Below are 20,792 nucleotides of genomic sequence, written 5' to 3'. Positions count from 1 at the left end.
TGTATTTTCTGTGCTCTTGGCTCCCTTCCTCTTAACAATGGAGACACTTCTTGTATATTGCTGATTAGGGAAGAGTTCCAGTCAGCTTAAATCAGGTTCAAAAGCTCTACAGGCCGGTATCAATGGTCCTCTGGTTTATGTGTGCAACTCATTTTTCCCTGTGGTTTCTTATTGTGGTCTGAATGCTTTCCCTCTAAAATGTATGTTGTGTTGTTATGTATATCATCTGTAAATTACTTCAGTTACTGTGTGAGAACTGTACAGAGGTCAGTATTGTGAAATAAAGCCTGTACAACTCGTAAGGTTTCAATACACCCTCTGGTGGTAAGTCTGAGGAAGTGCATTTACAACATGCATCTAAAATAGAGCATTTGCTACTTCATGTTACATTACAGTATTAATCAAACTGTTCAGAAAGCGATTTTATGGCTGACTACAACATGTATGTCCATTTTTGGAAATGATTTCTTACAATATAGTATGTTCACTGTAACAAGTCATGTAGAATTTATATTTAGTTGAAGTTAATGAGGCTTCAGCAGGCTGAGTATAGTCCTGTCAAACTGGCACACCAGCTCTAAATCCCCTCTGTGCTACTGTTCCCCCAATGCAGATTAACAAGTTAACACAGTTCAGAGAGCCACAAAAAATGAATTTCATCCTGAAAGGATCTACTTGATTTTGTCAATCCAAGACTGTTGAAGCCTCATATTAGCTTTTGCACAGTGAGGACTGGCTTTTCTTCCATGTCACATCAGTGCATTAGGAAATTATAATGGCCGTGGACAGTAAGAATGATTAAAGCATACAAAACCTGTTTCAGTGTTCATATAGGCATCTAACAGTTTTTACAGACTTAAAAAAAAATATGATCCCATCCTTTAAAGTAGCTCTTTTAATTGTAAAACCCAATTTGAGAACCTACAAACAAAATCCTTTGTCCAAATATCTATTACTTCATGGAATTAAGGCTCACAAATATTCCCAAAACAGTTATCACAGAATACTAAGAGTAGCTCATGTTTCAACCCTATAAACTAAATTCCCTCAAAAACACTATCCTCTACGTAAAGTTTAACTGAAAACACCAAGACGTGCAGCTCAATTAACAGTTTTTATTGAAAACAAACAGAGGTGCAGGGTCCACGTCAGGCTATGCTGCCAGCGTTGGAGGCAATCCTGGGCCAAAGGTCAGCACACTCTTTAGCCACTGGGCCTGTGATGGCTGAACCTGCAGATACAAAGAAGGAAGGAAGGAAAGCGGTTATTTCAGTGCCAGCACTGCATGCCTCATATTTATACAACCATTTTAAAAGGGGGGGTGGGTTATTGATCCACTTGAAACAATGAGTAATGTACAATTTTGTTTTTGGGTACAGCTGCACATCTTTAGTAGACCCTCTGGAAACTGTTCTGTAGCGAATCAATGCACTAATAAAGACAATACATGACATACAATAACAGTAAGAGCAGGAACATGCTGACATTCTATTGACTTCAAAGAATTTGCTTGTATTGAGCAGGTTAGAGGTGTCTCATCACTGATTGAGATTGGTCAACTACAGTTGGTCGCTGCCATCTCACCCACAGTGATGAGCTTAATATTCCCTTCTACGACAACTCACCCAGCCACTGAGCAGACAAAGCAAGTGCTTTTGGAAGGGGGAAATGCGCTCCTACAATCTCTATCCGTACTATGACTAAACAAAGCAATAAGTTTGTAACTGCAGAGATGTACATTTCCTGCTGGAAAATAAACAGAGGCAGCTTCATAAAAAGACACTAAATTTTGGATCCGACTCAACAAATCAAGATTACAACAACATTGCTACTGAGGCAGGAAGAATCATCAAACAGCAACTTTACCACCACAATCTATTTCTAGGGCTGCCCCCTAATAGTCAACCTCACGTAAATTGACAAGAAGAGTCTTAGTCGACCAAGTTTTCATTGGTTGGTTGGTCGCAGGAAGGGGGGGGGGGACTCCATTCAGAAGCTGTGCCTCGTCAAAATTAGGTCAAAACCTACTGGCTGGACCACATATTAAACACTAGAGGGCTTTTAATTTCATTTAATTTTTTAAAAGTGGCAACAGTCACTCAAAGAGAGACTGACATTTACAGGTCTGGTCTCTGCTATTATTAGATACTTATTAGTTAGTTACTATGTCGGGCAGGAAATCCAAAGTGTGGGATCATTTCAGAAGGGTAAAGAACAACCCCAAGAAGGTGACATACAACAAACATGACTTATCAGATACATGCAAGTAACATTACTCAGGGTTTCTGCCAGGAAAGTTGTTAGGCCTGGCGGCAGCAGGGGCAAGCAACACCTGACCCTGCTGTCAGTGAGTCTGACAGATGAGCTCAGAGTAGCATCCAAACAAACCCACCTTTCATTTCTCCTTTATTGTTTACTATGACACCCGCGTTGTCTTCAAAGTAGAGAAACACGCCGTCTTTTCGCCGATACGACTTCCGCTGCCGTATCACCACCGCAGGATGCACTGTGGAGAGAAGGAACGTGGTTAATTTAGTGCTGGAGAATACAGCTCTGATGTGACCAGTGTTGAGACATGATTACTGCAACAAAGGTCTGAGGTCACATTTTATGCTAACATCCAAAATCTCTACTTCTACCAGTATTACTAGCAATGTGTGTTGCAGTGAGTAGTTCAGTGTTCTAATCAAAAGCTGTAAATGAGAGCCTGTGCTTCCAGTCTTCCTCACACTCTGCTCATATAGGGATAAAACAAAAGACATTCTCTAAATATCACTGCTGAAAATTTTACAACTAGTGACTGATTTCAATGCTCATTTCAGATCTTTTCTTTTCATTGCCCAAATACCATGTGGACAGTTTCCAACAGTGAAATGTATCTGTTACAGTGTCACTGATGCTTGTTGCAAACAGACACCTGGAAAACTTTGACATGAGAGGCTAAACTGAATATTCAACACTTCACCATAGGCAGAGATGAGCAAAAATTACCTTGACTCAAAAGCAGAGACATGTGCTTAGCTTGCTTAGAAATAACATTCGTTAACTGTTTGGGCAGATTTTTTTCCTCTTACAGCAGGTAGACTTTTCAAATGTTTCCACATACAGCTATAAAAAATTTCATGATTTGCTAATTAAAATATTTTTTTTTTTTAACTTTCAATGCCAATGCAGCCTATCGCATTATCCTCCACAAGCACACAATAGTTCATCTGTAACAGTTAAACTACCAAACCTCTTAACTCTTAATACTACAGTAAATTGCTTAACAACTTTCTTCCACTCACCCTTCTTCCTGAGCTCTGGCTTGCCTTTCTTGACTGTTGCCATGACCATGTCACCTACTCCTGCAGCAGGAAGACGGTTCAGACGTCCCTTGATGCCTTTCACAGAGATGATGTACAGGTTCTTGGCACCTGAAGGACAGAGGGAAATGACAAAATGAGAAAACAAAAAAAAAAAAACAACCAACCAAGACCGCATGGGAGAAGGTACGGTCCAACAGTACACTGGAACAAGAGCAACCTAAGAACGTTGTAGTATTCATGCTTCCATTCAGAAATGACAGGATGCTGCACTTTTGTCAGCTTGTCTCATCACTGATTGAGATTAGTCAGCTACAGTTGGTCGCTGCCATCTCACCCACAGTGATGAGCTCAATATTCCCTTCTACGACAACTCACCCAGCCACTGAGCAGACAAAGCAAGTGCTTTTGGAAGGGGGAGAGCACTGAGAAAAGGTTTGCCAGAATCAAACCATACAATGTGTCAGCATTAACCAAAGCCATAACGATAAGGTTGTTTATGAAGTATCAACACAACTATTACTGCAAATTTACCAGAACATGATGTCTATACAATATAAGCTTCAGCTTTACATCAGGCTATTACAGGGGTCCAAAATCTGTCCTTTTACCAATATTATCAAAACTAATAGTTTCTACACACAACGCGTCCTGTAAGTTTTACTCTTAAGAACATCACAACAGGTGAGATGTAGTGTGTAAGAAACTATAGAACATGTGCCTCCATACTTAGGTGTTTACAGAATATTTAAATTTTGTACAATTTCAAAACGTTTGAGCAATGCTGGACAGGGGGTTAGTTTGAGCATACCTGTGTTGTCAGCGCAGTTGATGACCGCTCCCACTGGGAGACCCAGTGAGATGCGGAACTTGGCTCCAGACGAACCACCACGTCCTGGAAGAAGACAGGAACAAACATTTATAAGCATCAATTCTGCATGCACTACTTCCAAGACATCAAATCTAATAACACGTGTCAGAAGGAAATGCAAATAATCTTATGTACTTATAGAAAAGTACCAACACCAGATCTAACATTCTAGTTCAAACTCTTTTACTCCCTTCCCTTATATTAGCTAACATTATTATTTCTTTTCCAAAAACAGACACCAGAAATCCTCGTTAAGTTACTGCCTTGTTAAGCTGATCATATATTTACAGCATATTTTTGGTAGTGCATCACACCACCTTTGCCAAGCACAAACACCTATTAGCAATAGCTACTGATGGATATCTCGGCGATTTTAATGCATACTGGTTTACAAACTTCCAGAGCATCTATCTTTAGTAAAAACATTACCAGGTCAACGAATTAGGACACAAGGGCTGGCAAATTAACAAGATCTTTCTTCAAAACCGTTTGAGGTGTCTCATCACTGATTGAGATTGGTCAGCTACAGTTGGTTGCTGCCATCTCACCCACAGTGATGAGCTTAATATTCCCTTCTACGACAACTCACCCAGCCACTGAGCAGACAAAGCAAGTGCTTTTGGAAGGGGGAAATGCGCTCCTACAATCTCTATCCGTACTATGACTAAACAAATCTAATAACATGTCAGAAGGAAATACAAATAATCTTATGTACTTATAGAAAAGTACCAACACCAGATCTAACATTCTACTTCAAACTCTTTTACTCCCTTCCCTTATATTAGCTAACATTATTATTTCTTTTCCAAAAACAGACACCAGAAATCCTTGTTAAGTTACTGCCTTGTTAAGCTGATCATATATTTACAGCATATTTTTGGTAGTGCATCACACCACCTTTGCCAAGCACAAACACCTATTAGCAATAGCTACTGATGGATATCTCGGCGATTTTAATGCATACTGGTTTACAAACTTCCAGAGCATCTATCTTTAGTAAAAACATTACCAGGTCAACGAATTAGGACACAAGAGCTTGCAAATTAACAAGATCTTTCTTCAAAACCGTTTCTTCGACAACATAATAGACTGTCAATTTGTCAGTTGGCATCGCTCTCATAAATATTTTTTAAAAAAGGTACATGTATTAACGTTACTGTCCACAAAACTGAAGTCTGCATTTTGACGAACTATCATCAGGCCTCAAGAAACTGGAGAGCTGAGTGAAAAACTTTAATACAATTGTGTTTTAGTGAGTGCTAACGCCAACATTTATTAAAAGAATTTTCTAAACTCTCGTTCATTCACAAGTTAATTTACCCCATCAATGTCAGAATATATTAAGTTTTTTGCACTGCTAATACAAACTAACCTGTGCCCGCCGGCTCTCTAGCGTCACGTTAGAGATAGCATTAGCCTGCTACAGCTAATTTCACCTTACTGTGAAGGTTTACAGCGCAGTAGCTTTCATTTGAGTTCATAAGCAGGTGTAACATTAAGCCAATTATCAGAAAAAAACAGCTTCAAATCAACAGCGAACAGCAAGTTCTGGTTTTCGATCTCTTTCTTTCCGTGCTGTATGTCTACACGTCGTTGACAGCGAAACATGGCTTCCGCCATCTAGCACTGAAAATGCTATCGCGCAAAAATAATAAACTGTTTTCGCTAATTGAAAACTAATCACATATTAAAGTTGTCTTCTCTGTCTTATTACACAAAAGCAACATTGTAAGATCTGTTGTGGCGTAAAAAGCAGCAGATGAATGTGGATTCAACAAGCCGGGTCTCGTACCTCTCTTAGACATTGCTGCAGCAGGGAAAGAGGGAGGCGGAGAGAGGGATTGTGGGATATAAAGTTGAACATAACGTCATCCGGGTCATGGCACGGAGGTGTGTTGCGTTCACTGACTGTTGGAAATATCACATTAGAATTTACTTTATTTGTTACATTATCCTTATGCAGAATATTTATGGGATTAATGATATTACGAGAATCATAATTTTTGGTCTCTATATGGCTTTACGAAATAAGCAAATCAATACCAATAGCATATTCACAGATTTACATACAATTTTTATTTATATACAATTTATATTTATATACAAATTCACAAGACTGATTTTGAGTGTAGGTATTCAGTCAAAGTAATAGTGGCAATAATATCTTTTTACTTTGTGCTTAAACCTTTTCAGCAGCTGGCAATACAACTTCTGTCCTACACAAATACATGGAAATATGTTTATTAGTTTATAATCCATTTCCAGTGTATGAATGTTTTATCTGTTATTGACCAAGTAAGTATCACGTTAAGTGTCCGTTTTTCTGCCACCAACGTGTTCAATAATAAATGTAGCCTTATTTCTAAATAGTACTGTCATGTTAAATAGATAATATAATAGAACATAATTCAGTGTTAAACCACAGTTACAGCCTCTACATAACCGTGCCATAATTGTATGTTTTTGTCAGTATAGTTGTTATAGTTGAGGTAAGCTTTAGCCTCCTGTCACTTATCTATTTCCTCATTTATATATGATTGATATTATTCTAATCATATGTGTAATTCCTAGTATTATCAGTTGTTAAGTTGACCATTACTTTATGATTAGTAGCCTATACATTTTTTCTTGTAGTGAACAATTTGTTGCATGGCATATAGTTCTATTATTAGTTCTAAGTATTGTTTGTAACTTACACATATTCATCTATATCCTAAATATGTTTATTACATTCAAACCCATATGCCAACTCAATCTAAAAATACAGGATTACTGATTGTACAACTATAACTGGATCCTACAACCTTCCTGAATAAATAAATGAGGAAACATCTCACTCCCATGTCCTGATGGACACCTCACAGGGACATACTTACCAATCCGGATACCTTAAAAAGCCTGTTTTACACAGAGGTTGACCCGTTAAATGTGGGAAAGAGTCTTTCTTCTAGGAGAGATATAGACATAAACAAACACTAAAAAAAAGAAGGTGAAATAGTGATTCTACACTGAATTATTCTATCTTGGTGGGTTTTGCCTTCCATATAAAACCGGTCAGTCACCAGTGAGCTTACAGAGACTGAATCAACCACCAGGTAGCAGCAAATCACACTGTTCCTGCAGACTCTCCTTTTCCAGTTTAGAGTTGCAGATACTGATAAATACTACACATAAATATACAGTATATACACACATAATATGGAAATATATTCTGGCTCACAACATTCACATAGCTTGTGTTATTGTGTCAAGTTCAAATGTGATTGCAACAATTTTATTATAGAGAAAAACCAACTCCTGATATAGTCTGGGATGTGTTCAATGTCTACATAAGAGGAATAATAATTTCATACTCTACAAATATCTCTAAAATATCTTGACAAGCGATGGAGGATAGTCCAAACTTAACCAAGACTATGAAGTGGGACTTTTGAAGGTGCCAATATTTGTAGATTTAATTCAAAGCATTATAGTTAATGTCAAAAACCAATAAAACAAACTGGTAAGTATTTAGCAGACCTTAAAAATGAGTACAAGCCAAATCAACTACAGTTTTTAAAGACAAGCATACAAATACAATAATCAGAAAAAGTAATAACATATATCCTTAAAATTTACGAGCAGGGACATATTGCATGTGTAACTTGTATTTGGTGGGAAAACAAAATGTTTTTTTCCACAAGAAGTTTTATTTTACATTTCGGTTAGTAGTTTCATGATTTATTTAAATGACATGTCAATTAATCAAACCAATCAACTTAACCTAATCAATCATTCTTCCCACTCCTTTGTATCATAACACCTTACAGGATGAGACGAGATGATCATTTATTTCTTGGTATTTTCACTAACAAGGAAAATAAAGATACAATAAGTAATAAGAGAGAATAATGATGGAAATAAAGAAAGAAAATGAATTATCATGAATAAAATAACACCAAAACATAATAAAATATAATGAATTAAAACAATTAAAAAATGTAAATCTTAAGTGGACATGATAGATCGGAAAATGAATCCAGGATATGAAGATGTTGGCTGCTGAGCCTTCAACTAAAAGCATCAGTGCAGTTAGTTTCTGTGCTTAAACTTAACCAGACCTGAACCTTAGTGTCACATCATAAAACAGATTTATTTTTCCAACAGTGGTTTGTAAAAGTTTTGGAAAGCTCAGATACATGATGTCATCCTGCTGATTACTGCTGATGGGGCACCAAATCAAAAAAAAAAAAAAACTTCTTTGTGTCATTCTGAAGTTCATGGACAACATATTTTGTTGTTTAATTTGAAGGACTTCTTGGTAATAGCTCCAACTTAGCCTGTTGTTTCAGTTTCCCTCAGTTTCCCCTTGAATAAGTATTTTTCCCAGGATTTCATGACTCACAGCAGGTCCAGCTAAGTACTTTGTTTTAAAGAAGCCAGTCAGAGGAATTTAAAAGCTTTAAGAATGAGGAAATTCTCCCACATTGATTTTCCTAAACTCTGGTAGCCCTTTTTAAAATCAATCATATCATTTTGTTGAGCTGACAACATCACACTACTTTTTTTTCAATGTTGAACAAATAATTACACAAGTCAAAACAAACATCAGATCAACTTTAATTAAATGTTGGCATTTTACAAGCCCTCCAAAAGGTCTTTGGCATCATACTCAAATATCATTCATTACCTTCTGCAAGATGTCTTTCTTCAGCTCCTCCATGTCCACAGAGGAATCTGTTTTCATCAGCACCACCCGCCTCACTGTCATATCTGTTGTGTTTTAAACAGAGTATACTTTTCATATAGTAAAATTAAAACTTTAAAACAGCAGGCAAGCGATTTTTTACTATTTCATAAAAACATAGTAGTTTGTAGATTAGAACTCAACTCACCCACAAAACATGCAAAGTATTGTTTGTTAACACAAATCCAAGTTAATCCATTTATTAATCCAAAGTGTGAGGCCATGCAAGAGTCTGTAGATGTAGTGGTTGGTGCACTAGGATCCCAGTTACTGAATAAATGTGCACTGCCATCTGACCACTTCCATGCCATGTGTCCCTGTAGGGGCTGATCCATGCATATTTGCTTCTCATCATCATCTGTTCATTCTCAGCTTGGTTCCTCAAACTGGTCAAGTCAGAGTAGTGCTCCCTGCAGCAGCTCTGAGCATCACTCCAGATCTTGAGCTCATTCACAAAGATGAAGCTTGATGATGTGCCCTCTGTTTGTAAAAATCCATCCGTTTTCTTTACCGTTTATCCTCTAGAGGGTCGCAGGGGAGCTTCAGCTCTCTGCTGACACTGGGTGAGAGGCAGGGCACGCCCTGGACACGTCACCAGTCAATCACAGGGTTAACATATAGTACAGAGACAGACAACCATTGACACTCACATTCACACCTATGGGCAAAACCCAGAACCCTCTTGCTGTGAGGCGACAGTGTTAACCACTGCACCACAATGCCGCCTACTGTTTGTAAAATGTTAATTAAAATTCCAATAGTGTTGCACCCAATTATACTGAATGAATATGAATATCTGAACAGTGCTGCTTTTGAGATTATTACTATCAGTATCATATAAGTATCAGGCCACCCACCCAGGGACAAAAACATACAGATGTTATTATTGCTACAAACGACATTTTTCCACCTCAATTAGAGCTTGTAAGGTCACAGAGTCATCCAAATTACCCACACTACAATAATAATGCAAGCATCATGGCTCTATGGATGGCAATGTCAGTCTGTTGATTGGTGCGTCCATCACTTTGGTCAGAAATATCTCAACAACTAGTGTAGTTGTGGAATCACAGAATATTTTCAAGACTAAAAACTATCTTAATAAAGTCAAACTGAAAACAGAAAATGATTTTTTTTCCTTAGAAACAGCACCATCTCCCTCCCCTCTATTTATATTTGAATGTGGTTTCATTTGTATAAGCACAGATGATGGATATACAGTATAATCTGCACAGCATGAAGAGTGTGGAGGTTACACTTATTTAATTATATCATGAAAAGTTTGTGCAACCAGTCATTTATAAAATCTTAGCATAAATTATTCTATAAATATTTGCAAATATGCAAATTATTGTGTGGGTTAGCTCTAATGTATGTTGTTTTTTTCAAATTTAATTTCAGAAATGATTTATTATTTGGTATTTAAATCAGATTTGACTGTTGTACATGCAAAAATACATTAATCTTCATATTGCGTCATACACATGATCCTGTTAATGATCCACCAATAAATTGGAATTTTTAAAATAAAACACTTACACATAACTAAAATGTAACCCAAACAATCTCAGCCACATGTACCTGTGTTGTGATTAAAAATGCAGAGCTGCAGGTGACAATTTGGCCTGTTAATTTGCATTAGAAATGAGTCAGAATAATTCATCATAACTGACAAGTTTGGTGTGCATATAAGCCCGGAGGTTTCTGTGGTTATTTTGTAACAGTCTGCTACTGGTTGCACAAAATATAACCAGCAGATCTGGTGTACGTAATTGTGCCATGACAGCGCACAACATTACTCCAATAGAGGCTGCAGATGACGCCTTCAGACGGCTGTAAAGAGGAATTTATTTGTTGTTGATGAGAGATGCTGGTAAGAATCACTTGTTAATCATTATTAATAATTATTTAGTCTCACAGGCATTCATTTCATCACCAAGAAAATCAAGTAAAAGGCAAGACAAGTAAAACATTTATATGAATATATATGAACGCGCATATAAACAAGGTGACAAAATATTGTGGAACACAAGTGCTGAGTTTTCGACCTGCTCTGAGCAGAGCAGTCTATCCAAATACCCACACTTACGGTCTTGTGGCAATGCCTGATTGCACATTAAAATGCACTATGTAGTTGATAAATGTGTCCCGCACCTGAAAAAATCCCAGCTGACAATACACTTAATGTACACTTACTCTAATATTACTTCAAAGTAGTATTCAGGGCTAAATGCATTCCTCAGTTCACCACAATCTACTGCACAGTTGTCCAGTCATTAATAGCAGTTATATAAGCTGGTTTTAGGACTGACAGTAATGTAGGATTCAGAATACTCAAGTCGATTTTCTTTATATTCACAAATGGCAAACAAAGGGACCTTTGTTTTGACCTTTGTTTGTCAGAACCTCCATAGATAACCTCCACAACAATCTGCTCCTCATAATGAGACTGATAACAATAATACATTGTAAAAAACATTGTAAAGGTAAATTTTAATGATCCTTTTACAAATAAATTTCTTCCAAAAAAAAAAGATTGAACTGAAATCATTCAAAATAATGTTATGTTATTTCCCTTTTATGAGCAGTACACCTAAGTGCTTCTAGATAACTCAGTTTAATTGCTTTATTGATTGTATTAATCCTTCAGCCCCTGAATGTGCATTTGCTGTATGGCACTTTGTTTATTCTATGTAAATTAAATAAAACCAATAAGCATCTGAGCTTGACTGAGCCATGTGTTTGTACTTAAGTAGACACTTGACTACTTGCAAATACGGTAAGCATTGGGACGGATCCTTAGTCTTGTTTTCATAACAGCATCCTCCCTCATAGACGGACAATGCTGTTGAATGGCCCTCACAACACCTGGAGCACAAGTGCAATTTACTCAGACAGCACAACAAGTGATGCATCTTCAACTGAATGAGAAAGGAAATAAAGGAGTGATTTGACATTGAATGATTCTATCTTGGCAGATGCTTCCCTCCACAGAGAACAGGTGGTCACCAGCGTGTTCACAGTGACTGTGAATCTACCACCAGATAGCAGCAAATCACCATCACTGTTTCTGCAGGTTCTCCTTTTCCATCTTAGAATTACAGTTGGAAGCATGTCAGCATATACTACACAGGCAGATGGACTATTCACATGTACTGTACACATGTTCACTCATACAATTTGATTGCTCACATGGAACTGACCAGCTGGCTGTATTGATAAACTACGATAGAGGGCTCCAGGTTGGGTGTGGTGGGTTTATGGTGGTTGTGCTAATTGAAATTAAATATATGTCTTTATCTGATGAGAAAGTTTAATAGCCATAGACCAACTGATTGAAACTATGGGAGTGTTTTTTATTATTTGTCACAGTGAGGAAGGAATTGTCGCCTGCCATCACTGCATAAATCAACCTCTGGATACATCAGCATATTTTTCTCACAGTTTTACCAAACCAAACACGTTCACTACAGTTGAGGCAATAATTTTATAATATTGTGGTGTAGCACATGAAAAATCTGCAGTAGGAGAAAGAAATGCAGTTCCCATATGATCTGATGAATATTTAATACTTGAAAACTATGAAATCCAGTCTAAAATATATCTGCTGCAGACATATTCCATCCCCAACTCCACATGTACATAAAAATTCCTGTTGTCTGTTTGAATGTTTTCACACTAATGTTTGTTAGTATAAAATACTGCACTCATAAATGTGTTGTTTTGGTGAAGCAGTGCTATGTGCAACACAACTCTGAGAACATGAGGAACTGTATTTCTGTATTTAATGTTATGACAAACCAACACTAATAATGCAGGAACCTCTTTGGCCCTTTCATTCAAATCTGGTTTTTGCGTAAATGCTGCTAATGCTCAGCCTTTTATTGAAGCATCCTAATTTTTGCTAAATGGTGTAATTTGTTAGATTTGCTCTGTGTGTGCAGCACATTTAGTATCAATCGGACTTGAGTGTGCAAGATTCACAAGTAGTATAGTATAAGTATATATTTTAAATTTTGTCAAAATCAGACCAGCTGTTTCTGAAATATTTTATCTTCTTTTAGCCTGGTGTTTCAATTGTGCCAGTCATCATATTATTTAGATCCCAAAATTAGCTCAGGTATGGAATTGGTTACTTGAAAGAGTACTCCACCGATTTAGCACTACACTCCTATATTATTGTTGGTCTCACAATGGACAGTTAAAAAAAAAAGGATCAAAATTGATACAGCAGAACCAGAGATATTGTCTTTTCTATTCCACGCACTTCTCTTACCTGTTAAACCTGGCTCCTACATTACCCACAATGCAACTTGACTCAATTCATTTGATTGTGCAGATTTGGGTGCGTTATGCTAGTAGCTACTACTGGAGTCGTTAGCCCGCAGCAGAGATGAGCAGCGAGCTACAGAGGTCTGGTAACCTCACTTCTTTCTAACTCCACATCCCCAGATTTTTTTTCCATTTTCAAACTTGTAGTCTTCAGTGTGACTCAAGTGACATCATTTGAGGAAATTTAACAGATTCCCCTAAAAGGATTAAAAAGGATTTATACAACGTTTTCACATATGCAGTAGTACTCCTTAACACCTGGAAACACATACTGATGAGTAAAAATCCTTACACATCCTATACAGGTGTTTTCACTTAAGGCCTAAACGCACTGGAGGCGATAATTGACACGTGTCAGATGAGGCGGTCAATTGTTGCTCCTATGGCGCACTGCAAGCGTCAGATTTGAAATTCCAACACTACAGAACCAACACAAATTTGTCATTTTGTCCTTGTATTAACCGCTAGTCGGATGTAATGAAAGAATGAAAAGGAGAAAAGCAGAGGAGGAAAATGAAACTGAAACTAAGAGCGTCTGTGTCCACAGTAAATCATTTGTTGACTGATGGTTATTTATTTGTGCGTCAAAACGTGACTGCCGTGAAATGATAATCAGAATATAACGTTTTACTTCTCTCATTCAGAGGTTTTGTTCTCACTACCGCTCGCTCTCCTTGCTCGACCACCGCCGCGCTGTCTCTCTCTCTCTCTCTCTCTCTCTCTCTCTCTCTCTCTCTCTCTCTCTCTCTCTCTCGCTCGCCCGTGCTCAGCTGATTTGCGCTATTTCTCTCTTTTTCGGCTGCAGAAAAAACAGTTTTGGTCGCTGCGTCCTCATTTGACGCTCCAAAAATCGAAACAAGGTCGGAGTAGGCGCGTCAAGGCAGTTTGACGCGCGTCATGACGCTTCTAGTGCGCGTTCGTCCATTAAAAACAATAAGTGTACTTCAAAACGCGCGCGTCAGACGCTTCCAGTGCGTTTAAGCCTTTACTGTGACAGATTAGATCTCTTCTCTGGACTATGTGGGTGTGTATAGACTGTGTTCTGATTTTCCTCACACTCTGTTAGCCTTGTTGCTGATGTTGTGCAGGGCCTAAAAAGATCCATTTTCCTTAAAGATAATCTGTGTTGGCTGAGAGTAAATTACAGTGGCTTGATGATATATAGACTGCATAATTACTGTATTTATATAATTTATCTACAATAAGATGCATAGAGGTTTATGTGCCCAGGTAAGATTCTGTATTTTACAACTAAATGTTGAGACTGGACAGTTCTTCAGTTCGTTCATCGTTGTGTTTTTTGTTTGTTTGTTTTTGTTTTCTACTGTCCTTTTTACAGGCAACTGCAAAGGGATTTGTTTAGTAAGATGAAAACAGAAACTGATTTTTGTCAAAATGGATGATCCAAGAAGACTGAGTAGATTGTACACATATGAAACATTTAAATCAGTCACTTGGAGAAAGCCTTTGAAATTAAAAAAAAAATCTGGCCTAAATGTTTGGCATGACCAAGCAGCAACTACCACGTCTTGAGGCTGAAGCCAATGCGGAAGTACCTTAAAGTGCAATACTACCGACGGCTGCTAGACGCTGGCTCCAACAAACTTCCATTCAAAAAGCGTCAACTTCTCTCTAGAAATACTAAGTCAATCATTTTTTTAAATGAGTCATTATGGTCTCAATTGCTGCTGTTCTCCTCGACTCCAGGACTATTGTTACAATATTTTGGTAAGTTTAATGTTAATTGATTATGATACCTGCCCTGTTAGCACATTTTAACTAAAGTACTTCACATTAGCCCAGTGTGCAGCACTTTGTGTTTCCAGTAAGCTAGCGTTAGCTTCAGTCCAAGGTAGCCAGGTGTGTTTCCAGAGCATGAAAGGATACACACCGCACTCCTTATTTGGAAGGTGTTGGATCTAAACAGAAAAGTTGGTACCGACCGTTAACTGCAACTCTGGGTTTCAAACTGTGTAAACCAACAGGTGCGTCACATGTCACTACATCCATCTTTATATACTGTTTATGGGCATGACACAGAAATAAAAATGAACTAAATAACTTACATGTTGCTTTAGTTTACTGCAAATTACCATCATCACCGCAAGACTTTATGTTATCAACATTTTAAAAATTCTATCCAGGCAAGCTTGTGGAAAGATTGTTTTGATTAAAAAATAAAAGCAAACTTAATTGCAGTTGATGGGATGTGAACTCCACACCGTCACAAAGCTCAGATACGCTACAAGCCCATCCACCATCCTGATGTCCACATCCTTACTTTCCACTTTACTATATAAAGGGCATACTACCTCTTGCATTGCCATTCATAAATCGTAAGGTGCAGAACTGTTTGATATGAATGTAATTCCTAGAAACAGTGGACTGCATATTCACTTCACTACCTTCTATTATACTGTTTTTAAAGTGAAAAGTATACAAGGACTCATCTAGACAGAAGTTGCTGTATCATCTGATCAGTAATGTCAGAGAGTGACTGTGTCTAAGTCATGGCTATTCTCTGCGATCAAAGAATCTCCACAGAAATACATTTAAAACTAGGAGAGCAATCCGAGGGCTATACATTTTATATTTTAGTCTGCTCTTTGTCTTCACCAGACACCTTTCATACAGCATACCAATTGAAAAGGGCTCTTCTGGATAACTATAATGTCAATAGAGGAAGTCAATTCCAAATTTTGACAAATGTCTGGTAAAGAGGAATAACAGACAAAACCCACAATGTCAAAGCATCCTTTCAATTTGTCTCTTTCCATGTACCAGCGAACTTGATGTTCTGAAATCCTTAAAACATTGTAATGACTGTCACAGTTGAAGCTAGAGTTATTCAGAAAGTACTTTGAACTATAAGTCTGGGAAAATAAAGGGTATTTAAATGAAATCTACAGTTTTATATTAATCTCCCCCAGAGAATGATCAGCCAACTACAGTATGCAGTTCTACTAAACTTTTTAGCCTTTTATCTCATTGTTGGTTGAGATTTATCCATCAAAAACCTGCATGCAATTGTTTTTTTCTAACAAAAAGCTCTTGCTAAACCCCATGTATGCTATCTGATGAGTGCCAAATGGAAGATAGAAAAAGTTAGCAACTTGCAGTTTGAACAACCAGCAGCTAAAGAGCCAGATATGTTTTTTTATCTGGAGACCAAAACACAGCTAAAAGAGGAGTAATTTGTCTTGTCTGGATTTTTTTTTGTCTGGTAGCACGACTCCAGAGGGAAGATAATTTTGCTCCACGTCTGTTTGATATGCAAGCAAGGAATTGTTTGCTAACATCTTAGGAAGCAGGGCCATGGGATTTCAATTGCCTCTTACAGTCTTCATTTGTGAAATGTGGTTGGTTCAAGGATGAAACATGCTTCTCTGAGTTGCATGGAGGTGTTTGGGATTGCACGTAGGGTCGTGAGGAGACATATGCATGGCTGTTTTTTATATAGTAGTATGTATGTAGGATGTATAATTTCTGTAATGTTTGCATTTTTTCCCCTCTCGGTTTCAAATCTGCCTGCCTACAAGAGTTGGATCAACCAATCAACTAACACTTATTCATAACACCCATGTCTGCGTAGGTTGGCAGAGACATTTGAGAATATCCTTGCACATGCCTTATTCCAGCTTCAGGTGTTCAATCATAGATAACAGGGGGTTGAAGTGGAGATGACAGCTGAAACAGTTCCACTTGCTGGTGAAGGAGGGTTCAGAATTCCAAAAATAGTAAGTGGACCTTAAATTGAGATTATTTAGTGATACATATTGTCCCCAAGGTCAAGAATGAATGACAGGTTTTACATGTTTCGAGAGCACAAGGTTCATGAAATTCACTCAACACATTATAACATGAAGACAATAAATAAAAAAGCTATTTATTATTATTATTATTATTATTATTATTATTATTATTATTATTATTATTATTATTATTATTATTATTATTATTACCACACACCCTTTTTGTTACTTTCTTAGTTCCCCTATATCACTTTTTTCTTTTCTTGGCAACTGGCCATAGAAACGACCATCACTGTCTCATAAACTGGCCCATGTATCAAGGCCCTTGGGTCCTGGTATGTGTCAAAACTCTAAAAAAGGCTGTGAACCTTTTCTGGTTGAGACCCAGTATGTTTTATAGCAAATGAGAGTAGCTCCCAAGGTGAAAGAAACAAATAAGTCATTTCTTAGGTCTCTGACTGAAATGGAATAAAATCCCCTGAGGTGACAATGATAACATTTAGTGGCAATGTAGATGGGAAATGTAGATTTTTTTTTACAGATGTTTAGCTGATATTCTTATCTAGAATGACACACAATGAAAGTAACAGTAAAATGTTCCTCAGACCCCATCTGGCAACAAAGGTACCAGATTAACAACACATGTATGTGTTATTTGATGTAGAACTCAAAGAAGTACCGAAAAAGTACAAAAGGCAGAAAAGGGACAATTTGCTCTGATGAAAGGAATATAGATTAGTGGTCAATTATCTAGGGAATTTCAGAATTATGCTTCAAGATACATGAAAAATGAAAAATCAGAGGAGTCTCAACTTTCTATTCTACTTATCTAGCGAACTTGTATGAAATCAAACTTTGGGGGCACCTCTGTGCTTAGATGGCCACAACCACTGGACAAAACGTCAGTCATCAGGGCCGGAGCCAGGACTTTTACACACTGAGGTCACTTAAAGTCCCCTCCAACACACCTGACAACAACCCCAGTCTGTACATTTTTTTGAATTATTTGGATTACTAACATTTTATTGATGCAGCAATAATTTTTGCAAGCTTTTTTCAAGAAAAATGAACAACTTATTTATTTGCCTGTCTAAAAAGACTGGAATAAGCCTAGAAAAACACCAATCACATGTAAGTATTCAACCATAGAATGTAATTCCTCCTAGATTGCTAAATACTGCAAATTCCACATGAAAATACAGAGTGCATGACCTCAGTGTCTTCAGTACAAGCTATGACAATATTACATACATGTGGTCTTAAGGATAAGATTAAAATTTATCAGCACTGTAAATATGCGTAAGAGACTGTACAGGCTGGATGTGAAGGCGTACAGGTATTCACATGTTTGTTTATGAATATGTGGCCTTGTAGTCCTTTTTTCAAAGTCTTCTTGTGATGTGAATACGCAGACACACTGCTGTCGGATGTTATTCAATAATTCACATCCAATGTCCTTCCGCTGCATAGTCTTTTCTTCTCTCATCAAAGGTGGTAGGAGAAAATGTGCTCTCTTTCTGCTGTTTCTGTCCGTTTGACAGTAGCTCAGTGGGATTTGGAGTGCACACCATGTGCGACATGGCAGCACACGGTGTGCACTTCTCTTGTGACCTTTGCTACATCAATAATCTTCCTTTCCTAAATTCTAAAAATAAGGATTGATACCCACATTTTCTGTCACTGGCCACTGCACACTTGACAATAAAAGGCAGAAGATTCTTGGCTGGATTTTTCTTTTCTGTTTATAGCCACGATAGCATCATGGCTCTAGGGGTGGAAATATCTGTCAGTTGATCGGTCCACCACTTTGGTCCAGAATGAAATATGTCATCAACTATTTGATGGATTGCCATGAAATTTTTTTTACAAAGAGTTGACTCGTAGTCACCACAGGATAAATCCTACTGACTTTGGTGATCCCCTGACCTTTCCTCTAGTGTCACCATGAGGTCAACATTTTAAGTTTTTGGTGAAATGGCTCAACAAGTATTGGATGGATTGTCATGAAATTTGGCATAGACATCCATGGTTCCCAGAGGATGAATCCTGCTGACTTTAGTGATACTCTGACTTTTCATCTAGTGCCACCATCAAGTCAAAAATGTTCAACCAAATATCTACAAAACTGATGCCATTCCCATAAGCCTCAGCTGACACTTTGTGTTTAGTGCTAATTGTTAGCATGCTAACATGCTAAACTCAAATGGTGAACATGGTAAACATATTCTACTAAAAATGAGCATATTATCATCAGTTTTGGACATATTATCACTTTCCTCAGTAATGAGTAGTATAAGGGATTAAAATTTCCAAAACAGTAATTATATTACAGTTACTAATCCAAGTAATGCTGCCTTACTGCATTGCCAGAATGCAACTGTTTTTTGTTCGAGGCAAGCTATCTTATGATGACATATCGGCACGGCAGGTCCGGGCAGGTCACATCAGCTACTATCCATAAAGCTCAATAAAAGATGGAGAATGAGGGAGAGAGGCATACTTTCAACATCTGGAGGTATTGTCATTATCTTGAGTTTGTCTCAGTAAAAGATGCCAAGAATATCGCTGTCCGTTGTAAACTTTGTGGGAGCAGCAAAATGCTTTCAATGGCGAAAAATACAACATCTAAGTTATTGAATCATCTGATATGGCAGCATGGCAACGTGAAACTTGTCGAAAAAAAACGCCAGTGTTGACATGGAGGCCTCTACTGCCAGTGATGCAAGCACTCCGGCTAAACAACAGAAACTTCAGAGCAGGACACGGCGGTGAAGAGACGTTAAATGGACAAGATCTGAAGAAGCTTGTCGCTGGGTATGTCGTAGAGGAGATGTTACCTATTTCCACACTGGACTCACCCTCATTTTGATGCATTACAGAGAAAATCCCCACAAAGAGAAATGTCAAGCAGCCACAGAGAAAGACGTTTGCTGGCTACTTTGAGAGAACATATGCAGTGGTGGAATCTAATATGAAGACCAAACTCAGAGAGGTAGACTTTGTTTCCACCACAGCTGACATCTGGACTGCTATTAACAAAAGCTTTCTGGGTGTGACAGTTCACCGGATCAGCAGTTCCACTTTGGAGCGCAACAAGGCCACCATAGTATATGAAAGAATCAGAGGCAGGCACACATTTGATGTTACTGGTGCAGAAATAGAACAAATTCATTCATCATATGAAGTTTTTGGCAAAGTTGTAGCCACTGTGACAGACAATGCATCAAATTTTGCCAAGGTGTTTAAAATATATCAGCCTGTCAATTTGGGTCTGATTCTGAAGTGGAAGAAGACAATGACTAGGATGCTACTTTTACAGATCTCACAGAAGCTCTCTCCACTGAGACTCAATGGTCAGTTTACTCTTCCCCCACATTACTGGTGTGCATCGCAAACAATTAACCGACTTTCCACCAGTGATGTTGAGAAATACATAACTTCCAGTGTAGACACCAAGGCTGTGTATAGGAATAATATTGCAAAATGCACAGCTCTTTGGACCAAGGCCAGTCAATCTACAGTTGCATCAGAACATATAGAGGAAGTCTGCCGCAGAAAGCTACTGGTGCAGTCATCCAAAAGGTGGAATTCCTTTTATGAGGCTGTTTCCAGAATCACCAAAATTCCCAAGAATGAGCTAAATATGTCAAACTGGGAATTAAGTGCCTCAACAACAAGGAGTACCAATTCCTGCAGGAGTACTGCACCGTCCTGAAGCCGCTTACAGCAGCACTGGACATCTTACAATGGGATAACTGTTGTTATTGGACTTAATTACCAACCCTTGAAGTCTTGATGTCAAGGAC

General features: G+C 37.9%; 2 protein-coding genes across 2 annotated transcripts in view; both read right to left on the bottom strand.

Moving 5' to 3' along the window:
• Window positions 1–1,101: 1,101 nt before the first annotated feature.
• On the bottom strand, window positions 1,102–6,067 carry rpl23 (ribosomal protein L23). The gene is made up of 5 exons (XM_042392952.1): window positions 5,969–6,067; window positions 4,117–4,200; window positions 3,288–3,416; window positions 2,393–2,506; window positions 1,102–1,231 (listed from the first exon to the last, which is right to left on the bottom strand). Exons 1-5 carry the CDS (start codon window positions 5,979–5,981, stop codon window positions 1,149–1,151), a joined length of 423 nt encoding a protein of 140 aa, XP_042248886.1. The 5' UTR covers window positions 5,982–6,067; the 3' UTR covers window positions 1,102–1,148.
• A 2,778-nt stretch (window positions 6,068–8,845) lies between these two features.
• The window catches only part of LOC121884251 (carbonic anhydrase-related protein 10-like), a 119,196-nt gene continuing 107,249 nt past the window's right edge, over window positions 8,846–20,792 (bottom strand). The window contains exons 9-10 of the mRNA XM_042392950.1: window positions 9,051–9,484; window positions 8,846–8,928 (exon numbers count right to left, since the gene is read on the bottom strand). Coding sequence (XP_042248884.1) covers window positions 9,417–9,484 — 68 coding nt within the window. The 3' untranslated portion in view covers window positions 8,846–8,928; window positions 9,051–9,416. The remainder of the gene's footprint in view (window positions 8,929–9,050; window positions 9,485–20,792) is intronic.

This window comes from Thunnus maccoyii, chromosome 18 (assembly GCF_910596095.1).
Source record: "Thunnus maccoyii chromosome 18, fThuMac1.1, whole genome shotgun sequence".
NCBI lineage: Eukaryota > Metazoa > Chordata > Actinopteri > Scombriformes > Scombridae > Thunnus > Thunnus maccoyii.
Note: the sequence above shows the minus strand (reverse complement) of the source record. Positions and strands in the feature narration are given on the sequence as shown.

What these genes read in the sequence shown, in the direction of transcription:
- rpl23 (XM_042392952.1), bottom strand. An exon ending in CAACTGCGCTGACAACACAG is followed by an intron (nt 3,417 to 4,116) that starts GTATGCTCAAAC and finishes TCTGTCCTTCAG; the next exon opens with GTGCCAAGAACCTGTACATC. An exon ending in GCCAGAGCTCAGGAAGAAGG is followed by an intron (nt 2,507 to 3,287) that starts GTGAGTGGAAGA and finishes TTCTCTCCACAG; the next exon opens with TGCATCCTGCGGTGGTGATA.